General features: G+C 36.5%; 1 protein-coding gene across 1 annotated transcript in view; it reads right to left on the bottom strand.

Moving 5' to 3' along the window:
* LOC143026640 (putative caffeoyl-CoA O-methyltransferase 1) overlaps positions 1-16,764 on the bottom strand; it is a 128,039-nt gene that overhangs the window by 60,627 nt on the left and 50,648 nt on the right. Inside the window, exon 3 of the mRNA XM_076187382.1 lies at positions 13,595-13,718. Coding sequence (XP_076043497.1) covers positions 13,595-13,718 — 124 coding nt within the window. The remainder of the gene's footprint in view (positions 1-13,594; positions 13,719-16,764) is intronic.

Genomic DNA, 16,764 nt, shown 5'->3' with positions numbered 1-16,764 from the left:
CCCAACGCAAAGAGAAGTGCCTAGTGTTTTTACAGGGTGGGGGGGAAATTGCTCGTGGAGTAGTGGGAAAGAGGAAAAGGGGAGGGATTACTGAGGGAAATGGAAGGAAATGAGGAGGGAGTAGACTTGGCCCAGCCAGACAAGCGAAAGGTAAACAAAAGACTGAGCGATGATGAAATGTCTAATAAAAATGTAAATATTAGAAGTATAGAGAGGAGCAATACAATAGAAAGTGACGAGAATATGTTCCAGGGATTTAAAGAGGGTGGGGGGGGACACAACCCCCCCGCCCCGACTGATAAGACTAGAGGAGAGAGTTGATAAGGTGATCGAGGACTTGGAAAGTAGGTTAGGTAATGTTGACTCCATTTTCCAGAGAATTGAAAGGTTGGAACAACTAGAGAAGGCAAACAGAAACTTAACTGATGAAATAGAGGACCTAAAAAGACAGTTAAGAAATGTAAAGGAGGAGAATGAGAAATTGAAGAAGAATAGTAATGAAAACAGAGAGAAAATAGCTAAAGAAGCTAAAAATTGGAGAACAACCCAAGAAGGGAATAAGGTTTCATTCACTGACATAGTCAAACAGCAATTGAAAGAACATAATGAAGACTCAGTTATTAAAGTGATGAGACAGAAGGAGAATATAGTAAGAGAATTAGCAGACAAAAAGAAATGTATAATTATATTAGGAATGGAAGAGAAACATAACCCAGATAGAACCGCAAGAATCAAGGAGGAAAATGAAAGAGTAAGCAGTTTATTAAAATTAGTCCAGGAAGATGAACCAGAAATTATAAAGGAAATTGAGGAAAAATTCAGACTCGGAAAATATAGTACAGATAAGACCAGACCAATTAAGATTAAATTCAGGTCACAAACAACGGCAGAGAAAATTCTATCCAAAACAGGGAAACTAGCAACAAATGATCAATATAAAAAGGTATGGATAAAAAGAGAAATGAATAAGGAGGAAAGAGAGGCAGAAAAGCAGAAAAGACTTGAAGCTAAGGCAAAAAACGAGGAAAGAACGGAGTCAGAGAAAGAGAGATTCTATTGGAGAGTAGTGAACATGAAAATAAAGCAGTTCGACATACAAAAGAAAAACAAAAGGGAAACAGAGAACACAATGGAAGTGACAGAAAACTAAGAGCGTCTTACACAAATATAGATGGATTGATAACAGGATTGAATGAACTGAATGATTATTTGAAAGAAAAAGAACCGGACATAATGGGAATTGTAGAAACAAAATTAAAAGGCCCATTACCACCCAACAGTGTAGGACATGATGCATACAATTATTGGATTAGAAACAGAGAGAAAAAACAAGGGGGTGGAGTTATGTTCCTGACTAAGAAGGATATAAACGTGAAAGGTGTCATATATGGAAAGAATACAGTAGAGATGATTATGATAGATGTGGAAGACCGAGATAAGAAGAGCAGAAAATTTGTGATCAATTATGTGCCTCCGAAAACAGCCTCATGGGTGGAGAGTGAACATAAAAGTATGTTAGAGGACACAAAGATAGCATTAACTAAAATAATGGAAGACGGAGGAAGAATAGTTGTGATGGGCGACTTTAATTGCAAAGAAATCTGCTGGGAAGAAATGACAGTAAAGAGTGGTGATGACTCATGGGGAAATGCTCTACTTGAGATGATTACTGACCATTCAATGACACAATGGATACAGGAGAACACTAGGTATAGAAATGAAGAAGAACCATCGAGACTAGACTTAATAATTACATCTGAACCTAGAATAGTGGACAAGATTGAATATAAAACACCAATAAGTAAAAGTGACCACATATTGATTGAACTGGAACTTAATGAAGAAAAATATATGAAAAGAAATGAGCAATATAGAAAAGGAAGAATGATGTATGAAAAAACAAACTTTGATAAAATAAGAGAATTCTTCCAACAAGAAAACTGGGAAGAAATATACAAAGAAGAAACATCAGTGGAAGAGAAATGGAATATTTTGACAAAAATTTACAAAAAAGGAGTGGAAAAGTATGTCCCAAGACAAAAACAAGAAAAAGAATATGTAAAATGCTGGTACAACAAAAGTTGTAGGGAGTTAAAAGACAAAAGAGACAAAGCCTGGCCCAGATGGAAAAAAGGCAAAAGACCTGAAAAATGGAAAATATATACTGGTTATAGAAATGAATATGTACAAAAGTGCAGAGAGGAAAAAAGAAAATATGAAAAAGATGTTATAGAAAAGTGTAAAGATCAATCAAAAATATTCTACAGATTTGTAAACAATAAACTGAAAAACAAACAAGATTTGGAGAAATTAAGACAAGGAGGAGTTGAATACACTGAGGAAATGGAAATGGCAGAAATTATGAACAAACATTTTAAATCAGTGTTTACAAGGGAAAATATACAACCGGAAGAGATTGAGTGGAAAGAAAAAGTCCCCCCTATGGAAGAAATAGAAGTAACAAAGAATGAAATATCGACACACTTGGGTAATTTTGATGTCAGAAAATCGCATGGGCCAGATGAAATAGCAAACTGGATTCTGAAAGAATGCAGGAATGAACTGGCAGACAAAATACATAGCATAATAAGCAGTTCCTTAAAAGAAGGAAAAGTTCCAGAAGATTGGAAAAAAGCAAATATAGTACCTATATATAAAGGAGGAAATAAAGAAGAACCTACCAACTATAGACCAGTCTCTCTAACAAGTACAATAGCAAAAATTTGTGAAAGAATTATCAAAAGTAGATGGGTAAAATACTTGGAAAAAAACAACGTACTAAATCCAAGGCAATTTGGATTCAGACAAGGACGATCATTCGTCACCAATTTAATATGTTTCTATTCAAGGCTAATAGATATAATACAAGAAAGAGATGGATGGGCTGATTGTGCATTTCTAGACCTAAAAAAAGCTTTTGACAAAGTACCACATAAGAAGTTGCTTAAGAAATTAGAATATGAAGGAGGAATACAAGGTAAATTGCTAAATTGGATGGAAGACTTTTTGCAAGAAAGAAAAATGAGAGTAGTGATAAGAGATCAGCACTCAAAATGGAATGAAGTAATAAGCGGTGTCCCGCAGGGAACAGTTCTGGCCCCAATAATGTTTGCTATATATATTAATGATATGGATGAAGGAATTGAAAGCTATATGAGCTTCTTTGCAGATGATGCAAAACTACTGAAAAGAGTGAAAACTGAAGAAGATTGTGAATCACTACAGAGAGATCTAAATAAAGTACAAGAATGGAGTAGGAAGTGGGAGATAGAGTTCAATACAAAAAAGTGTAGTATAATGGAATTTGGAAAAAGCAAAAACAGAATAACAGGATCATATAATTTGGGAGAAGAAGGAATAAAAAAAGTAGAAAATGAGAAGGACCTGGGAGTCATTGTTATGAATAATATGTCACCTGAGAAACATATAAATAAGATTTTTGGAGAAACTTATAATTTAATAAGAACAATCAAAGTGGCATTTACATACCTGGATGAAGAAATGGTGAGGAAAATCCTAATCACCCTGATAAGACCAAGATTGGAATATGCAGCAACGATATGGTCACCATGTACAAAAAAATGTATAAAAAAACTTGAAAGAATACAAAGAGCAATTACAAAATTGGCACCAACATTCTCAAAACTATCATATGAAGAGAGACTACAAAAACTTAAACTACAGACACTAGAGCAAAGAAGAGAGAGAGGAGATTTGATAGCTATTTACAGAATCATGAAAGGCATAGAAATTACTGATAGAGAGAATCTGATAAAATGGGATGACAGAAATACAAGAGGACACGGAAAGAAAATAAAAAAAGACAGCTATAGAAGAGATTTGAAAAAGAACAGCTTTCCTCACAGAGTAATAGACAGTTGGAACAAGTTAGATGAGAAAGTGGTGTGTGCAAAAACAATACATGAATTTAAAAATAGTTTAGATAAAATGAGATATGAAGACGGGACCCCACGAGCATAGCTCCCCTTCCCGTAAAATACAACTAGGTAAATACAACTAGGTAAATACACACTTCAACGAATGGACGGCTTAGAAGACGTTCTGAAGAAAATTGAAGTTTGTGGATCCCAACGCAAAGAGAAGTGCCTATTGTTTTTACAGGGTGGGGGGGAAATTGCTCGTGGAGTAGTAGGAAAGTAGGGAAAGAGGAAAGGGGGAGGGATTACTGAGGGAAATGGAAGGAAATGAGGAAGGAGTAGACTTGGCCCAGGCAGACAGGCGAAAGGTAAACAAAAGGCCTCCCGACGACGACGAAATGTCTAATAAAAATGTAAAGATTAGAAGTATAGATAAGAGCAATACAGTAGAAAGTGATGAGAATATTTTCAAGGGATTTAAAGAGGGTGACAAGACTGACAAGACTAGAGGAGAAGGTTGATAAGGTGATCGAGGACTTGGAGAGTAGGTTAGGTCATATGAACACCATTTTACAAAGGGTTGAAAGATTGGAAGAACTAGAAAAGGCGAATAAAAACTTAACTGATGAAATAGAAGACCTAAAAAGACAGTTAAGAGAAGTAAAGGTGGAGAATGAGGAATTGAAGAAGAATAGTAAAGAAAACAGAGAGACAATAGCTAAAGAAACTAAGAATTGGAAAACAACCCAAGAAGGAAATAAGGTTTCATTCACTGACATAGTCAAACAGCAATTGAAAGAACATACTGAAGACTCAGTTATTAAAGTGATGAGACAAAAGGAGAATATAGTAAGAGATTTAGCAGACAAGAAGAAATGTATAATTATATTAGGAATGGAAGAGAAACACAACACAGATAGAACCACAAGAATCAAAGAGGAAAATGAAAAAGTAAGCCAATTACTAGAATCAGTTCAGGAAGATGAACCAGAAATTATGAAACAAATTGAAGAGAAATTTAGACTCGGAAAGTATAGCACAGACAAGACCAGACCAATTAAGATTAAATTCAAGTCACAAACAACAGCAGAGAATATCTTATCCAAAACAGGGAAACTAGCAACAAGTGAACAATATAAAAAGATATGGATAAAAAGGGAAATGAATAAAGAGGAAAGAGAGGAAGAAAAGCAGAAAAGACTGGAAGCTAAGGCAAAAAACGAGAACAGAACGGAGTCAGAGAAAGAGAGATTCTATTGGAGAGTAGTGAACATGAAACTAAGGAAGTTCGACATACAAAAGAAAAACATAAGGGAAACAGAGAACACAATGGAAGTGACAGAAAACTAAGAGTGTCTTACACAAATATAGATGGATTAATAACAAGATTGAATGAGCTGAATGATTATTTGAAGGAAAAAGAACCGGACATAATGGGAATTGTAGAAACAAAATTAAAAGGCCCACTACCACCCAACAGTGTAGGACATGATGCATACAATTATTGGATTAGAAACAGAGAGAAAAAGCAAGGGGGTGGAGTTATGTTCCTGACTAAGGATATAAACGTGAAAGGTGTCATATATGGAAAGAATACAGTAGAGATGATTATGATAGAAGTGGAAGACAGAGATAAGAAGAGCAGAAAATTTGTGATCAATTATGTGCCTCCAAAAACAGCCTCATGGGAGGAGAGTGAACATAAAAGTATGTTAGAGGACACACAGATAACATTAAATAAAATAATGGAAGATGGAGGAAGAATAGTTGTGATGGGCGACTTTAATTGCAAAGAAATCTGCTGGGAAGAAATGACAGTAAAGGGTGGAGACGACTCATGGGGAAACGCTCTACTTGAGATGATTATTGACCACACAATGACACAATGGATACAGGAGAACACTAGGTATAGAAATGAAGAAGAACCATCGAGACTAGACTTATTAATTACATCTGAACCTAGAATAGTGGACAAGATTGAATATAAAACACCAATAGGTAAAAGTGACCACATATTGATTGAACTGGAACTTAATGAAGAAAAATATATGAAAAGAAATGAACAATATAGAAAAGGAAGAATGATGTATGAAAAAACAAACTTTGATAAAATAAGAGAATTCTTTCAACAAGAAAACTGGGAAGAAATATACAAAGAAGAAACATCAGTGGAAAAGAAATGGAATATTTTGACAAACATTTACAAAAAAGGAGTGGAAAAGTATGTCCCAAGACAAAAACAAGAAAAAGAATATGTAAAATGCTGGTACAACAAAAGTTGTAGGGAGTTAAAAGACAAAAGAGACAAAGCCTGGCCCAGATGGAAAAAAGACAGAAGACCTGAAAAATGGAAAATATATACCGGTTATAGAAATGAATATGTACAAACGTGCAGAGAAGAAAAGAGAAAATATGAAAAAGACGTCATAGAAAAATGTAAAGATCAACCAAAACTATTCTACAGATTTGTAAACAATAAACTGAAAAACAAACAGGACTTGGAGAAATTAAGACAAGGGGGAGTTGAATACACTGAGGAAATGGAAATGGCGGAAATTATGAACAAACATTTTAAATCAGTGTTTACAAGGGAGAACATACAACCTGAAGAGATTGAATGGAAAGAGAAAGTCCCCCCTATAGAAGAAATAGAAGTATCAAAGAATGAAATATTGATACACTTGAGTAATCTTGATGTCAGAAAATCGCATGGACCAGATGAAATAGCAAACTGGATTCTGAAAGAATGCAGGAATGAACTGGCAGACAAAATACATAGCATAATAAGCAGTTCCTTGAAAGAAGGAAAAGTTCCAGAAGATTGGAAAAAAGCAAATATAGTACCTATATATAAAGGAGGAAATAAAGAAGAACCTACCAACTATAGACCAGTCTCTCTAACAAGTACAACAGCAAAAATTTGTGAAAGAATTATCAAAAATAGATGGGTAAAATACTTGGAAAAAAACAACGTACAAGGCAATTTGGATTCAGACAAGGACGATCATGCGTCACCAATTTAATATGTTTCTATTCAAGGCTAATAGATATAATACAAGAAAGAGATGGAATGGCTGATTGTGCATTTCTAGACCTAAAAAAAGCTTTTGACAAAGTACCACATAAGAAGTTGCTTAAGAAATTAGAAACTGAAGGAGGAATACAGGGCAAACTGTTTAAATGGATGGAAGACTTTTTGCAAGAAAGAAAAATGAGAGTAGTGATAAGAGACCAACAAGGAACAGTTCTGGCCCCAATAATGTTTGCTATATATATTAATGATATGGATGAAGGAATTGAAAGCTATATGAGCTTCTTTGCAGATGATGCAAAACTATTGAAAAAAGTGAACATGGAAGAAGATTGTGAATCACTACAGAGAGATCTAAATAAAGTACAGGAATGGAGTAGGAAGTGAGATATGGAGTTCAATACAAACAAGTGTAGTATAATGGAATTTGGAAAAAGTAAAAACAGAATAACAGGATCATATAAATTGGGAGAAGGAATAAAAATAGTAGAAAATGAAAAAGACCTGGGAGTCACTTATGAATAATATGTCACCTGAGAAACATATAAATAAGATTTTTGGAGAAACCTATAATTTAATAAGAACAATCAAAGTTGCATTTACATACCTGGATGAAGAAATGGTGAGGAAAATTGTGATCACCCTGATAAGACCAAGATTGGAATATGCAGCAATGATATGGTCACCAAGTACAAAAAAATGTATAAAAAAAACTTGAAAGAATACAAAGAGCAATGACAAAATTGGCACCAACACTCTCAAAACTATCATATGAAGAGAGACTAGCAAAACTTGAACTACAGACACTAGAGCAAAGAAGAGAGAGAGGAGATTTGATAGCTATTTACAGAATCATGAAAGGCATAGAAATTATTGATAGAGAGAATCTGATAAAATGGGATGACAGAAATACAAGAGGACATGGAAAGAAAATAAAAAAAGACAGCTATAGAAGAGATGTGAAAAAGAACAGCTTTCCTCACAGAGTAATAGACAGTTGGAACAAGTTAGATGAGAAAGTGGTGTGTGCAAAAACAATACATGAATTTAAAAATAGTTTAGATAAAACGAGATATGAAAACGGGACTCCACGAGCATAGCTCCCCTTCCCGTAGAATACAACTAGGTAAATACACACACACCAGAGGTGGATGGCGTATTCCAGATGGGGACGAACTAGAGAATTGTAAAGACTATTTCTTGGTTCAGGTAATGAATCTATCTTCTAATGTAACTTAAAAGCTTTTGTATTTTCTTTTCTACTTCAATATACTGTTCTGAGGACTTGAGGCCGCTGCTAAATAAAGACATCCATTTTTTCAGTTCTGTACCAGAAGAGAGTCTGCCCTCTAGTTTGGGTGCCCGATAAGTGGCTGTGTATTTACCTAGTTGTATTTACCTAGTTGTATTTTACGGGAAGGGGAGCTATGCTCGTGGGGTCCCGTCTTCATATCTCATTTTATCTAAACTATTTTTAAATTCATGTATTGTTTTTGCACACACCACTTTCTCATCTAACTTGTTCCAACTGTCTATTGCTCTGTGAGGAAAGCTGTTCTTTTTAAAATCTCTTCTATAGCTGTCTTTTTTTATTTTCTTTCCGTGTCCTCTTGTATTTCTGTCATCCCATTTTATCAGATTCTCTCTATCAGTAATTTCTATGCCTTTCATGATTCTGTAAATAGCTATCAAATCTCCTCTCTCTCTTCTTTGCTCTAGTGTCTGTAGTTTAAGTTTTTGTAGTCTCTCTTCATATGATAGTTTTGAGAGTGTTGGTGCCAGTTTTGTAATTGCTCTTTGTATTCTTTCAAGTTTTTTTATACATTTTTTTGTACTTGGTGACCATATCGTTGCTGCATATTCCAATCTTGGTCTTATCAGGGTGATTAGGATTTTCCTCACCATTTCTTCATCCAGGTATGTAAATGCCACTTTGATTGTTCTTATTAAATTATAAGTTTCTCCAAAAATCTTATTTATATGTTTCTCAGGTGACATATTATTCATAACAATGACTCCCAGGTCCTTCTCATTTTCTACTTTTTTTATTCCTTCTTCTCCCAAATTATATGATCCTGTTATTCTGTTTTTGCTTTTTCCAAATTCCATTATACTACACTTTTTTGTATTGAACTCCATCTCCCACTTCCTACTCCATTCTTGTACTTTATTTAAATCTCTCTGTAGTGATTCACAATCTTCTTCAGTTTTCACTCTTTTCAGTAATTTTGCATCATCTGCAAAGAAGCTCATATAGCTTTCAATTCCTTCATCCATATCATTAATATATATAGCAAACATTATTGGGGCCAGAACTGTTCCCTGCGGGACACCGCTTATTACTTCATTCCATTTTGAGTGCTGATCTCTTATCACTACTCTCATTTTTCTTTCTTGCAAAAAGTCTTCCATCCAATTTAGCAATTTACCTTGTATTCCTCCTTCATATTCTAATTTCTTAAGCAACTTCTTATGTGGTACTTTGTCAAAAGCTTTTTTTAGGTCTAGAAATGCACAATCAGCCCATCCATCTCTTTCTTGTATTATATCTATTAGCCTTGAATAGAAACATATTAAATTGGTGACGCATGATCGTCCTTGTCTGAATCCAAATTGCCTTGGATTTAGTACGTTGTTTTTTTCCAAGTATTTTACCCATCTACTTTTGATAATTCTTTCACATATTTTTGCTATTGTACTTGTTAGAGAGACTGGTCTATAGTTGGTAGGTTCTTCTTTATTTCCTCCTTTATATATAGGTACTATATTTGCTTTTTTCCAATCTTCTGGAACTTTTCCTTCTTTTAAGGAACTGCTTATTATGCTATGTATTTTGTCTGCCAGTTCATTCCTGCATTCTTTCAGAATCCAGTTTGCTATTTCATCTGGCCCATGCGATTTTCTGACATCAAAATTACCCAAGTGTGTCAATATTTCATTCTTTGTTACTTCTATTTCTTCCATAGGGGGGACTTTTTCCTTCCACTCAATCTCTTCAGGTTGTATATTTTCCCTTGTAAACACTGATTTAAAATGTTTGTTCATAATTTCTGCCATTTCCATTTCCTCAGTGTATTCAACTCCTCCTTGTCTTAATTTCTCTAAGTCTTGTTTGTTTTTCAGTTTATTGTTTACAAATCTGTAGAATAGTTTTGGTTGATCTTTACACTTTTTCTATAACATCTTTTTCATATTTTCTTTTTTCCTCTCTGCACTTTTGTACATATTCATTTCTATAACCAGTATATATTTTCCATTTTTCAGGTCTTCTGTCTTTTTTCCATCTGGTCCAGGCTTTGTCTCTTTTGTCCTTTAACTCCCTACAACTTTTGTTGTACCAGCATTTTACATATTCTTTTTCTTGTTTTTGTCTTGGGACATACTTTTCCACTCCTTTTTTGTAAATTTTTGTCAAAATATTCCATTTCTCTTCCACTGTTGTTTCTTCTTTGTATATTTCTTCCCAGTTTTCTTGTTGGAAGAATTCTCTTATTTTATCAAAGTTTGTTTTTTCATACATCATTCTTCCTTTTCTATATTGTTAATTTCTTTTCATATATTTTTCTTCATTAAGTTCCAGTTCAATCAATATGTGGTCACTTTTACCTATTGGTGTTTTATATTCAATCTTGTCCACTATTCTAGGTTCAGATGTAATTATTAAGTCTAGCCTCGATGGTTCTTCTTCATTTCTATACCTAGTGTTCTCTTGTATCCATTGTGTCATTGAATGGTCAGTAATCATCTCAAGTAGAGCATTTCCCCATGAGTCATCACCACTCTTTACTGTCATTTCTTCCCAGCAGATTTCTTTGCAATTAAAGTCGCCCATCATAACTATTCTTCCTCCATCTTCCGTTATTTTAGTTAATGCTATCTTTGTGTCCTCTAACATACTTTTATGTTCACTCTCCTCCCATGAGGCTGTTTTCGGAGGCACATAATTGATCACAAATTTTCTGCTCTTCTTATCTCTGTCTTCCACTTCTATCATAATCATCTCTACTGTATTCTTTCCATATATGACACCTTTCACGTTTATATCCTTCTTAGTCAGGAACATAACTCCACCCCCTTGTTTTTTCTCTCTGTTTCTAATCCAATAATTGTATGTATCATGTCCTACACTGTTGGGTGGTAGTGGGCCTTTTAATTTTGTTTCTACAATTCCCATTATGTCCGGTTCTTTTTCTTTCAAATAATCATTCAGTTCATTCAATCCTGTTATCAATCCATCTATATTTGTGTAAGACACTCTTAGTTTTCTGCCACTTCCATTGTATTCTCTGTTTCCCTTATGTTTTTCTTTAGTATGTCGAACTGCTTTATTTTCATGTTCACTACTCTCCAATAGAATCTCTCTTTCTCTGACTCCGTTCTTTCCTCGTTTTTTGCCTTAGCTTCAATTCTTTTCTGCTTTTCTGCCTCTCTTTCCTCCTTATTCATTTCTCTTTTTATCCATACCTTTTTATATTGATCATTTGTTGCTAGTTTCCCTGTCTTGGATAGAATTTTCTCTGCCGTTGTTTGTGACCTGAATTTAATCTTAATTGGTCTGGTCTTATCTGTACTATATTTTCCGAGTCTGAATTTTTCCTCAATTTCCTTTATAATTTCTGGTTCATCTTCCTGGACTAATTTTAATAAACTGCTTACTCTTTCATTTTCCTCCTTGATTCTTGCGGTTCTATCTGGGTTATGTTTCTCTTCCATTCCTAATATAATTATACATTTCTTTTTGTCAGCTAATTCTCTTACTATATTCTCCTTCTGTCTCATCACTTTAATAACTGAGTCTTCATTATGTTCTTTCAATTGCTGTTTGACTATGTCAGTGAATGAAACCTTATTCCCTTCTTGAGTTATTCTCCAATTTTTAGCTTCTGTAGCTATTTTCTCTCTGTTTTCATTACTATTCTTCTTCAATTTCTCATTCTCCTCCTTTACATTTCCTAACTGTCTTTTTAGGTCCTCTATTTCTTCAGTTAAGTTTCTGTTAGCCTTCTCTAGTTGTTCCAACCTTTCAATTCTCTGGAAAATGGAGTCTACGTTACCTAACTTACGCTCCAAGTCCTCGATCACCTTATCAACTCTCTCCTCTAGTCTTATCAGTCGGGGGGGGGGGTTGTGTCCCCCCCACCCTCTTTAAATCCCTGGAACATATTCTCGTCACTTTCTTCTGTATTGCTCCTCTCTATACTTCTAATCTTTACATTTTTATTAGACATGTCATCCTCACTCAGTCTTTTGTTTACCTTCCGCTTGTCTGGCTGGGCCAAGTCTACTCCCTCCTCATTTCCTTCCATTTCCCTCAGTAATCCCTCCCCTTTTCCTCTTTCCCTACTTTCCCACTACTCCACGAGCAATTTCCCCCCCACCCTGCAAAAACACTAGGCACTTCTCTTTGCGTTGGGATCCACAGACTTCAGTTTTCTTCAGAACGTCATCCAAGCCGTCCATTCGTTGAAGTGTGTGTGTGTGTGTGTGTGAGAGAGAGAGAAAGAGAGAGAGAGAGTTGGGGGGGGGAGTCGGGTTACAGGCAGATAATGACCTTACAAATGATGTGAATCAAGTACTACAAACGATCTGATTCCAAAATATAACGAGTGACATTAAACACATGAAACAGTGGACTGCAGGGCAGAAACTGAAACTCAAGACTTCAGAGAAAGAGGCCATACTTTCTTAAGTCATTCCTCCACGTCATCCTCCTCAGGGTTCTGTCTTCTGAATTGTCCCTTCCTCGAAGAGGAGTCGAAGGTTGACATATGCCTTCTCATTCATCATATCTCCTTCAGAAGGCATTGTTGTTGCTCTTTTTTTTTGCGATTGTTGTTGTTATTCTTGGTGTTGTTGTTGTTGTTGTTTAGGTCGCAGTGTGCGTGGATTGTGATGCTGGAGTAGATAGATCTTCTCAAGTTTTTAACAGAGACCCTTCTCTAACCCCACAGAGGTTGTGTTCGTGTCTGTGTGCTGCTAATACTTGTAAACATGTGTTTGGCCATGTGGTATGCAATCACACACTAAAGCTTCATGTGGGCTTGCGTGTGATAGCGTATATCAAAATCCACCCTTTCTAGACGATAGTGTAGATTCCAGTGTCAACAAACACACATACAATACAAGGGTGCAACTAATACACTCTCTTCTCTCTCATACATACATGCAACCTCTCTCAAACCGGATCAAATAAGTAACCCGTAGTCCTGCAGTGGGTCACTAAGGCTCAACTCGAATATAGGTAGACGACTCGCCGTCCAGAAAAGGTGGCACTTCGAGCTTTTATGTAAGATTGTACAGAACATCACTCACAATCTGGAAGACAAACCTTGTTTAACTTCCTCTGCATCAAAGAGCCATTTTGAACACATTTGAGGATTTCGACCGAGCCAACACAAAATTGGTTAACCCGGCTTGGTTAAGTCTGAAAGAGACGAAAGGGCGCGAGTGTCGCTGCACTGAAAGGGTCGAGATAAGACCTTAGCCCTTAAAAAAAGAAAGAAAAAAAAAGAAACAGGAGGTTCCAGTGAGGGGAATTAATTACCTGACTAAAGAAATGAAGAAGGGGTGTTTCCAGCACCTGAAGACAACTGAAATGAATACATGAAATGACAATATTCCTGATAGGGTGACCTAACAGTGCTACAGTGCCAACCCAATTTATCCTTCACCTTCCAGGACCCACCTTCGTGGCACCTATGCTCCTGATCAGGTTGCCCATGAGTTGTGTGACGTCAGCATCGCCCATCATGACAGATCGATGGTGCTTCAGTGTCTCGTCCTGGAGCTTCTTCTGCACGTCTGTCATCCTCGAAGGTGAGAGAGAGGGAGTTAAAGACATCGAGGACACATCCTAAGGACGTTCTGGATGTATGTGCACGCATATGTGTGTCCGCTTATTCACCTACTGGTATTCACCTCCATGTGTATATGGTAAGAGCCATACTCATGGAATGCAATCTCTGTGAATTAATTTTTTTTTTTAATTCGTGTGAATGTGTGTGTGTGTGTGTATGTGTGTGTGTGTATGTGTATGTGTGTGATTCACCATGGTCTTAGATCACGTGTTGGACTCGTGATCGGAAGTTTTTACTCTCACAGAAGAGAGCTCAGAACTCATATATGACCGATCTAGGGGAATGCTATGACCTTACACGCACACCCACCCACCCAAGTCCCCGCCCACGAGAGCTGGAGTAACGACTCGCAGCGCAGCGATAGTGAAATTATTTTAGCCCTGGGCGGATTTGTACCTGGACTGCTTTAGCAGCAGTTGCGAACGCTACCACTGCGCCATCGAGTCGTGTGTGTGTGTGCGCGCGCGCGAGGGTATTTCTCATTCAAAGGTTTTACAAGACATGATCCCAATATTACCTCGCTTCATGTTATTACCTTAGTTCAAATTGACGTTTATCTTCAAACATTAAAACCTTGAAGTGTCCCGTGTTTCTTTATGACACTTTCAGTTACGTGTGTACGTGGGTTTATTTGGAGTGAATGATACCGTGTCTGCTTACATAATGTTTTCTACGATATTCTTCATTTATCTAAGCTTTTTTAAATCTTTAAAAATCTATGCACAAAATGTTTTCATTACAACTGCCTTATTAAAAAAAATTATGGAAAAAACGAAAAACGAAAGAAAAAGAGGCAAAATATAAATGAAAAGAAATGAAAAGTGAGGAAACTAATATATATATATATTATATACATATACATGTGTGTGTGTGTGTGTGTGTGTGTGTGTGTGTGTGTGTGCGTGTCATTTTGACAAATGGAAATAAGCTCCATCGCAAGCACTCGAACCTTTGCTGTAGCGTCCGCCTTTGTTTCAGAATAAGCAGCCGCTACGGCAAAGGTTCGAGTCCTTGGGGTGGAGCTTGTTTATCCATATATATATATATATATATATATATATATATATATATATATATATATATATATATGAGAGTGTGGGTGGAGGAAGAATAAGCGAAGATGGGCTGGAACTCCTTCATTGCTTATACGTTTCGACCGACTCGTTCTAATTGTAAGTTTGGACCTTACAATTATACACCCGAGGACGGGGACATGGACAGGTCATCCCGCTGTCTGTCTGGGGATTCCCTTTCCCGTACCATGTAGGCCCTATATGTTTCCCAATAGTATATAACCAATTTACTTGCTGCCTTTGATAAACAAACGAAACCTTCCCCGTCATTGATATTTTCATAAGAATTAATATAGGCAGCTTCAACAGTCTTCCTCATGTCGCTTCTTAATCCCGTGTGTAAAACCTCGACCTCATCCCAGTGGGGCAAATGTCCAGATTGGTCAGCGTGCTAAACGAGTGAGTTAGACGTCCTGTGTGACCTCAAGTCTCGTTTGTGCTCGGCTATGCGTTTCTCGACGCCTCGACCTTATATAAGAACATAAGAATAAAGGAGACTGCAAGAGACCATAAGGCCTACACTAGGCAGCTCCGTATCCATCACCACCTGTCATCCCCATCCATAAAGTTGTCTAATCGTTTTTTAAAACAACTGATAGTTTCAGCGCTTACTACATGGTTACTAAGTTTATTCCATTCATCGACCACCCTATTAGTAAACCAATTCTTGCCTATTTCCTTCTTAAATATAAATTTGTCCAGTTTATACCCATTACTGCGAGTCCTGCCCTGTTGTTTTATTATGATGACCTTGTTTGCATCACCCTTGTTAGCCTTTGATCCACTTGAACACTTCTATTAGATCACCCCGCACTCTGCGTCTTTCCAGAGAGTGTAAGTTTAGGTACCTCAGCCTCTCTTTGTAAGGCAAATATCCGAGTCCATGCATCATTTTGGTCATTCTTCTCTGTACTGATTCTAGTGAATCCGATTCTATGACATTTTCATCGTTTTTAATTGGTCCTATTCTTTCTTTATTTTTTGTTGTAGAGGTGAAAGCCCTTTGGGTTGGATTTTGCTTGACTAGCAACCTTGATTTCATAATTACGTTTCGCTGTACGTATATTCCTTTTAACCTGACTCGCCGTATTATGAAGATGAGCATCTACCGCAAGGAATGCGATAAATGGCACTGAGAGCGTTTTGGGGCAATCCTTTTATATTCTTAGTCTTGACAATTCTTCCTATATTAGAAATGGAAGTCCTTGCTATTTTTATTCCACATAGACAGATTTCTTGGGAAGAGTGGGGTAAAAATAGCAAGGACTTCCAATTCTAATATAGGAAGAATTGTCAAGACTAAGAATATAAAAGGACTGCCCCAAAACGCCCTCAGTACCATTTATCGCATTCCTTGCGGTAGATGCTCATCTTCATATTACGGCGAGTCAGGTCAAGGCGTCGAGAAACGCATAGCCGAGCACAAACGAGACTTGAGGTCACACAGGAGTCTAACTCACTCATTCAGCACGCTGACCAATTTGGACATTTGCTCCACTGGGATGGGGTCGAGATTTTACACACGGGATTAAGAAGAGACATGAGGAAGACTGTTGAAGCTGCCTATATTAATTCTTATGAAAATATCAATGACAGCCAGCGGGATGACCTGTCCATGTCCCCGTCCTCGGGTGTATAATCGTAAGGTCCAAACTGTTTGTAGACAGCTTACTGAAGAAGACCGAGTCGGTCGAAACGTATAAGCAATAAAGGAGTTCCAGCCCATCTTCGCTTATTCTTCCTCCACCCACACTCTCATATTTGTACATATATATGTATATATATATATATATATATGTATATATATATTATATATATACACACACACATATATATATATATACATATATATATATATATATATATATATATATATATATATATATGGATCAAAAGGTCTCCTGTCGGCATGCTCCTTTGTAAGA

Source organism: Oratosquilla oratoria, chromosome 6 (genome assembly GCF_046742065.1).
Source record: "Oratosquilla oratoria isolate Oo_2021 chromosome 6, ASM4674206v1, whole genome shotgun sequence".
Taxonomy (NCBI): domain Eukaryota; kingdom Metazoa; phylum Arthropoda; class Malacostraca; order Stomatopoda; family Squillidae; genus Oratosquilla; species Oratosquilla oratoria.
The sequence above is the reverse complement of the archived record's forward strand: the minus strand, read 5'-3'. Positions and strand labels throughout refer to the sequence as shown.